This window comes from Prosopis cineraria, unplaced genomic scaffold, assembly GCF_029017545.1.
Source record: "Prosopis cineraria cultivar Desert tree isolate PC_DT_omini unplaced genomic scaffold, ASM2901754v1 PC758, whole genome shotgun sequence".
NCBI lineage: Eukaryota > Viridiplantae > Streptophyta > Magnoliopsida > Fabales > Fabaceae > Prosopis > Prosopis cineraria.
In genome coordinates, this window is record NW_026556083.1 from 1 (window position 1) to 6778 (window position 6778).

At 37.0% G+C, this 6778-nt stretch overlaps 1 protein-coding gene across 3 annotated transcripts; it reads left to right on the forward strand.

Annotated features, from left to right (window-relative positions):
• The first annotated feature begins 3411 nt into the window (after nt 1–3411).
• LOC129298263 (uncharacterized) lies at nt 3412–6572 on the forward strand. Of its 3 annotated transcripts, none has more exons than XM_054936646.1 (2): nt 3412–5704; nt 6336–6572. In XM_054936646.1, the coding sequence occupies exons 1-2, from the start codon at nt 3629–3631 to the stop codon at nt 6387–6389; spliced, it is 2130 nt and encodes a 709-aa protein (XP_054792621.1). In that variant the 5' UTR covers nt 3412–3628; the 3' UTR covers nt 6390–6572. The 3 variants fall into 3 exon arrangements, with proteins under 3 accessions (XP_054792621.1, XP_054792620.1, XP_054792622.1); XM_054936645.1 differs by lacking the exon at nt 6336–6572 and adding an exon at nt 5877–6020; XM_054936647.1 differs by lacking the exon at nt 6336–6572 and having other exon boundaries at nt 3412–5957.
• The last annotated feature ends 206 nt before the right edge of the window (nt 6573–6778 follow it).

A 6778-nucleotide genomic window follows, 5' to 3' on the forward strand; every position in this document is an offset into this window, starting at 1 on the left:
TTTTTCTTTTTGCCTGAGAGTGTAGATATAAAAATTAAACAAAAATTACTATTCTAGCATGCCATGATAGAAGACAAAGTGGATGAAGATATTGCATCAAATCCCAGTTTGTTTGGAGGGGGAAGAAAAATTTTAATCAATCCGTTCTCCCAAAAAAATGAGGTTAAAATTTTTTAATGTGAAAAATGCAAGAGAGATAGAGTAAGAAATATTAATTACAAATTTCCAATCCCATCTCTTTTATGTTTTAAAATCAAATTTAATATTTTTTTCTTTCTTCTCCTCCTTCTAAAAATAAAATTTTCAATTGATTTCCATATTAAGATCGGAGTTAAGAGCAGTCACACACACTGTATCGTATATTTCCTTGGACCCAAAGCACAAGACCTTTTCTATTAATAACTCACGTTGGTTGAGAATGTAGGACACTCTGCAAAAGGTCAATGACATTAATATCTTCTTTTTCACAGATGTTCCTATTAATTAGATCGTAGATTGAGATCGTATAAGAAAAAAAAAAGTAAAGATAGACTGATAACAACAAAGTCTGTTTAATGAATAAAGATTTCACTCAAACCCTATAAAATGGTGGGATTAGATTATTAATAAGTTATCTATAAATATTTTTTAAATTTAAAAGCATGCCTTTTTAAAGAATTTTTAAACCCATTTCACCTAAATTTTTTATTATAAAAAAAGATAGATTGACAATTTAAATTGTTTTATATTTGGGAGAATGACATATAGATCCAAAGAAGACCAGTTAACTCAAAGCAAGTCCTAAAATATCAAATTTTAAGAATTTATAAATTTTATTTTTAATTTTATAATTTTATTATGATAAATTTATAACTTATATTTTAAATTTTAAGAAAAAAATACATTTACTTATTCTTTTAATTATGTTAATATTTAAAAAATAAATTATAAATTTATCATAATAAAATTATAAAATTAAGAGTTAAATTTATGAATGCTTAAAACTTAATATTTTAAGAGACTTACTTTAAATTAATTCATTCCTTTAAACCCATCTGTCCTTTCTCCCTTCATATTTTGAACGGTAGAAAGTAGAAAGAATGTGGGAGCATGGCTTTTGGCTTTGGACACATGAGGTGGCATTAGCAAAAACGAGACAGGTTGGCGCGTGGAGTGGTGAAGCGGAAGGTGAGGAATGATTGGAGGGCATGGAGGACGTTGATCTCTACGTCCTCACACCTTTAGACTGCGGTCACGTGCACCTTCGGACTTCCCCTCCCCGTGTGACTCCCTTCCCAAACTACCCCCCTATTCTCTTCTATTTACTACGTGCCACTATGTACATCAAAGTCTCCCTTTGCTTAACCAGTGCCCTTTAATTCCGATGTTAGCATGGTATGGAGTTACGTACATGCTGGGCTTTGCCATCTTTTCCAGCTCAATTTTAATTAATCAGTCTAACATGATTTTCTTTTATTTTTGCCGAAAGAGTCTAAACATGAATTTTAAATATCTGAGTGAATTGATATCGAAAAAAATATGATGTAAAAATAAATTGTCTTTTTTTACAATAATTATTATACCCCCTTATTATATGATTCAACATTTTAGATTGATGTTAATAAATCATATTTAATTATATTCACTATTTAAAAATTATATATTTTTTTGATTTTTATTGTATTGCGAATTTTGTAAATGTTTTTTGTCAAAAAAATTTGATGCAATTTAAACAACATGATCTCAAATTAATTTCAAGCTAAACTCGCTAATAGGTTACCTATAACGTTATTATTCTCACTTGGGGGCATTACTTCCCAACGTTTATGCTATGTAGCTATAACGTTATAACACACACACACACATCTGGTGACTAATTGGTGCTTGCATGATCAGCTGGCCACGTTCGTGCAATTACTCGAAATACTAGGATAAAAACAATTCACATGTTTTTTGAATAGACTACTAATTAATTAATCATCTTATTACTTCTGTATATAACACTACAAAATAAAGATGGAATCAAAAAATGTGGGAGCGATATGATCCATTTGTATTCATCTTCTTCCTGGTCTCCTTGATTCCATCCAATATCCATCTTCAAAGACCAACCATTGCCAATAGTATTTTCTTTCTCTTCAATTATTTGTTTTTTCTACAGATGACTACAATATGACTCTTTTTATTCTCTTTTAAAAACCACATGGGTCTTGCATCCAGGCGAACATCTTGAATCAAGCAGGGAACTACTGAATATCGGTTTTAAATTAACGTTTCATTGTCGTATGTTGTTATTAATCATGATTTCAAACTAAATATGCTTCTCTTAATGTTAATTAATATTTCACCGTATTCACCGAAAAAAATATAAAGCTTGACAATAGCCTGTACTATTTATAATATATGAATAATTTATGTTACAAAATTTTATATATACGCGGATCATGGGAATGTAGAAATAAATTAAATTAATTAAGATATATACTACACGCATGCTCTCAACATCAAATAAAGATATGTTGGAGCTTTATCTCCACCTTTTCCATAATATATATATATATATATATATATTGGTTATGAAAATAATAAAATTTAAATATATATCTTTTTGGCCTGAACTCTAAATATCACTTTAAACTTATAAAAATAGTTGTGTACTTTATTAAATAAATTTTCGTAGATGCGGAAGTAGTTATAAAAGGCAGATACAAACTTAGCAATTCGGAGAAGGAAAAAGTTTGTAAAGGTTCCCGGTATGTAAATTAATTATCAACTCATCATCTAAATTTGACTTATTAGTAACTAGTTACTTGAAGACCCTTGCAAAAATAAATAGGATAAACTATAAATTTATAAATTTAACTTGTAAATATTGCAATAGAATTTGTAAAAAAATTAATTTTGTAGTTTAGAGTTTAACAATTTTTTTTACAATTTTTTTATATTTACATGTCAAACTTAAAAAAATCACAATTTTTTTTAAAATATTTATTAGTAATAAGTTATATTTGAAAAACCTATTAATAATTAATTTTATAACGTGTTAGTATTTATTTGTAATATTTTCCTTTTGGAGACTATATCATGGATCCTAAAATGTGCTTGTTCTAGAGAGATTGGAGGCTGGGAGCTTTTTCACACTCCGTCACTTTGGTCTTTTGCTTTTTCGGCCTTCACCCCACTTTCTGATATTGCCAAAGTTGTTTATCTGCCAAAGGTCTCGTGCACGCAGTTTCACTTCCTTCTTCTTCATCTTCATATCCTCATCATCATGCTCCTTCTCTCCTCGTCATGCCACGTGTTCTCACGAATTTTTATAAAACACCAAGGGTATTATCGTCCTCAAGCCCACCATATTGCAGACCCCACCATACCCTACCCCTTTAAAGACCTCCTCGGTTCCATTCAGCTAAAGACAAACAGCATTTCGTCACCTTCCATTATAACCCCACCCTTCTCTCTCTCTCTCTCTCTCTCTCGCGTATAAGCAGTGTGCTCTGCAATCTGCATTCTGTAGTACTACTCTCTCTGTAAATCCCATCCCAGCCACCATTAAAGCTTTGATATTTCTTCATCCACTGAGCTTTGGATCCCAAAAACCTCTCAGTCGCCATGCTTTAGGTTTTTTGATTGAAAAGGAGGAACTTTAATGGAAGTAGAGAGACCCCATCATCGCAATAACAGCAGCGAGCTCTTCATCTGCTTCACCTCTCGCTTGTCCTCCTCCTCATCCATGAAGCTCTCGTCAAAGTCCATTCTCAGCCCAGGTCGCAGCAGAGAGCCGTCTCAGATTTCTCTATCCACCTCTCTCAGCAGAAGGCTCAGAAACAGTGGTAGCATCAAGGGTGGTAATGGCCAAGCCTCTCCGATGTTCCCGACGACCGGAAAGAAGAGAGGATGTGCGTTCGAAAACCCAGAACCATCTTCGCCGAAAGTAACATGCATCGGGCAAGTTCGAGTGAAGACGAAGAAACAGGGGAAGAAGATGAGGGCGAGGTCAAAGAAGAGAAGAGGAGAAGCAAGCTTTCGAAAAGCAGAGCCGGGGTTTTCAGATCTTCAGAATTTGCAGCAAGAGGCGGGGCTGACTCATCGGAGCCAGAGATGGGTTCATCTGCCACTGACGATTTGTGAAGCTTTGAGGGCGTTCGGGGCTGAGTTCAGCTGTTTATTTCCTTGCAGGTCTTCTTGTGGGAGGGAGAAAGACGATGAGAAGATGGGGAAAGGAGAGGGATCTGGTGGAGGACAGAGCAGGGAGGGTTCTTGTGGGGCAGCATTTGCGAGATGGTTGGTGGCTTTGCAAGAAGGAGAAGCTAAGGGCAGAGAGATTGAGTTGGTGGTGGGTGAAGAGAATGAAGACGACGATGATGATAGAAAGGATGATAGCCCAGAGAGAAGCAGAAGAAGACACGTGTTTGAAGATATTGAGATCGATATGGAGAAGAAACATGAGGATGAAGATAAGGCGAGGGTGAGTATATGTATTCCGCCAAAGAATGCTCTTTTGTTGATGAGGTGCAGATCTGATCCTGTGAAAATGGCTGCTCTTGCCAATCGGTTCTGGGAGTCACCTGCTCCGAAAGATGAAGATGAACGAGATGAAGAACTACAACAAGACGACGACGACGAACAAGTACACATGGAAGAAGGAGAAGAACAGGGAAAAATTCTAGTTCCAGCAGTGGAAGAAGAGGGCAGCATTTGTGAAGAAGCCAATGAAGAGCGAGAAATCCCAGAAGCAGAAACGGAAGCAGAAGCAGAATCACTTTTAGAAGCTTATGAATTTGAAATCCCAACAATCCCAGAAATTAGTAAAGTTGCTGAAGCAAGTGGAGAAAAGCCAGAGGTTGAAGAAGAGCAAAAAACGGAAAACGAAGTTGAAGTTGAAGACGGTAATGGCAATCAGAAAGACGAAAACTGCTTGTGTGATTTTTCGCCTGAGGTTATATCAGATCTCGAAAAACCAGAACTGGAAGAGGTTCGTGAAGAGAGACTGGAGGAGAAGGAAAAAGGCAAAGATTTTTGTAGCAACGAACAAAATATCTCAGAACCTGCTTCGTCGTCACCGCCTGTAATTTCTGTAGCATCAGAATCAGAAAACAATGAAGAAGCAGTTGCAATTTCGGTGACGCCTGAAACATCAGCACAAGAAGCAACTGTGGAGTCAACGGAAAAGGAAGAAGGAGAGAAAGAGACCAAAGAGGAGCCTAGGGAAGACGAATCGACGGCGACCCAATATAGATCCGACGCGGAAGACCCGAAACCCAAAGAGCAGAAACAGGGTCCGGTTCTACCCGATTGCTTGCTGTTGATGATGTGCGAGCCGAAGCTATCTATGGAGGTGTCGAAGGAGACGTGGGTGTGCAGCACGGACTTCGTCCGGTGGCTGCCGGAGAGGCCGGCAAAGAGAAAGGACGGTGGGGATGAGCCCAAGAAGAGGATTAGCATCGACGCCAAGCCACCGCTGGCACCGCCTCAGCTGATGCAGCCACCAAGATCGTCGTGTTCGTTTCCGGCACCGGCGGCTCACGGCGGAGGGATGTCAATGGCGAGCATGATAGAGCAAAAGCTGGTGGGGTCCAACGCCTACGAGCCATTCGTTTTGACTCGTTGCAAGTCGGAGCCGATGAGGTCATCGGCGAAGCTGGCGCCGGACGCTTGTTTCTGGAAGAACAGGAAGCTGGAGACGCATCACCGTCCGGCTCCGCTCGGCGTCGGCACTGCTGGGGTTGGATTTTGATCTCAATTCTTTTTCTTTTTCTTTATCTTTATCTTATTATGAAAAATAATCTAGAAGGTATGATTCCGTAGATTATTGGACAAGGTTTGGAATCACAGTCATCATGAGGTTTACCGCCTCTGGTTTCCCTTGTAAATTTATCAGTGATTTTCTTTTTCAGGTAATTATTGTTCGGGACTGTACGTGTTTATTTTTTTCTGAGCCATTTAACAAAATTGAAGATGTCTACTTTTTCGTCCCTTGTCAGTGGCCCATAGTCTACTAATATCTCAATTCTCAATTATGAATTTACTGACCGGTCAAAAAACTTGGGTGTTTATAAGCTCACTGCAACCAAATGGTTCTGGCTCAAATAGCATTTTCAAAATTACTTATAGGATAGTTTCTAATAATTTTTTGTGAACACTCGAGGATAGTTCAAAGAATAAATTAAAGTGATAAACAAGCCAATTAGGGTTGGTCTAAGATTTGATTCATAATTTATAAGGTTGTGAGATGTAAGGTAAGGTTCTTTTTAGTAGATGATTTGTGAACATTTTTTAAAATACTCCGAGTCTAAAATTATATCTCGTGCTAGTGAGTTCTTGAGGTTTAATTCGCTTGAACTGTTGTTTGCCAGAAAGAAGTGATGAACAAGATGGGGCGTGTATGTAATAGAAGAAAAAAAGAGTAGTAATCAAAGTGGAGGAGTAGTTTTGTAGAAGACGCTGGAAAGAAACAGAAGAGGACAAAAGGAGGTGGTTGGGTTAACAGGAAAAGGATAAGAAGAATACGAAATTAATTGAAAAGGAAGGAAGGGAGTGAGGGAAAATATTTGGGAAAGGGCAGACACAGTTAACGTTGTTTGGTGTCTGGGTTGTCTGCGGTTTGTTTGTACTCTCTCTTTAGTTTATCCATCCTAATCTCAATTCTCTCTTTTTGGCTTGCTTTATTTATTTTTTCAGAAAAGATTCTTTTTTTTATTAAAATAGAATGTATGTGTTGTGTCATCAGACCTCAGTCACTCACTAAAACTATACTTTCATCTTACCAACAACAGTTTCAAATTCACATTAAAATTTG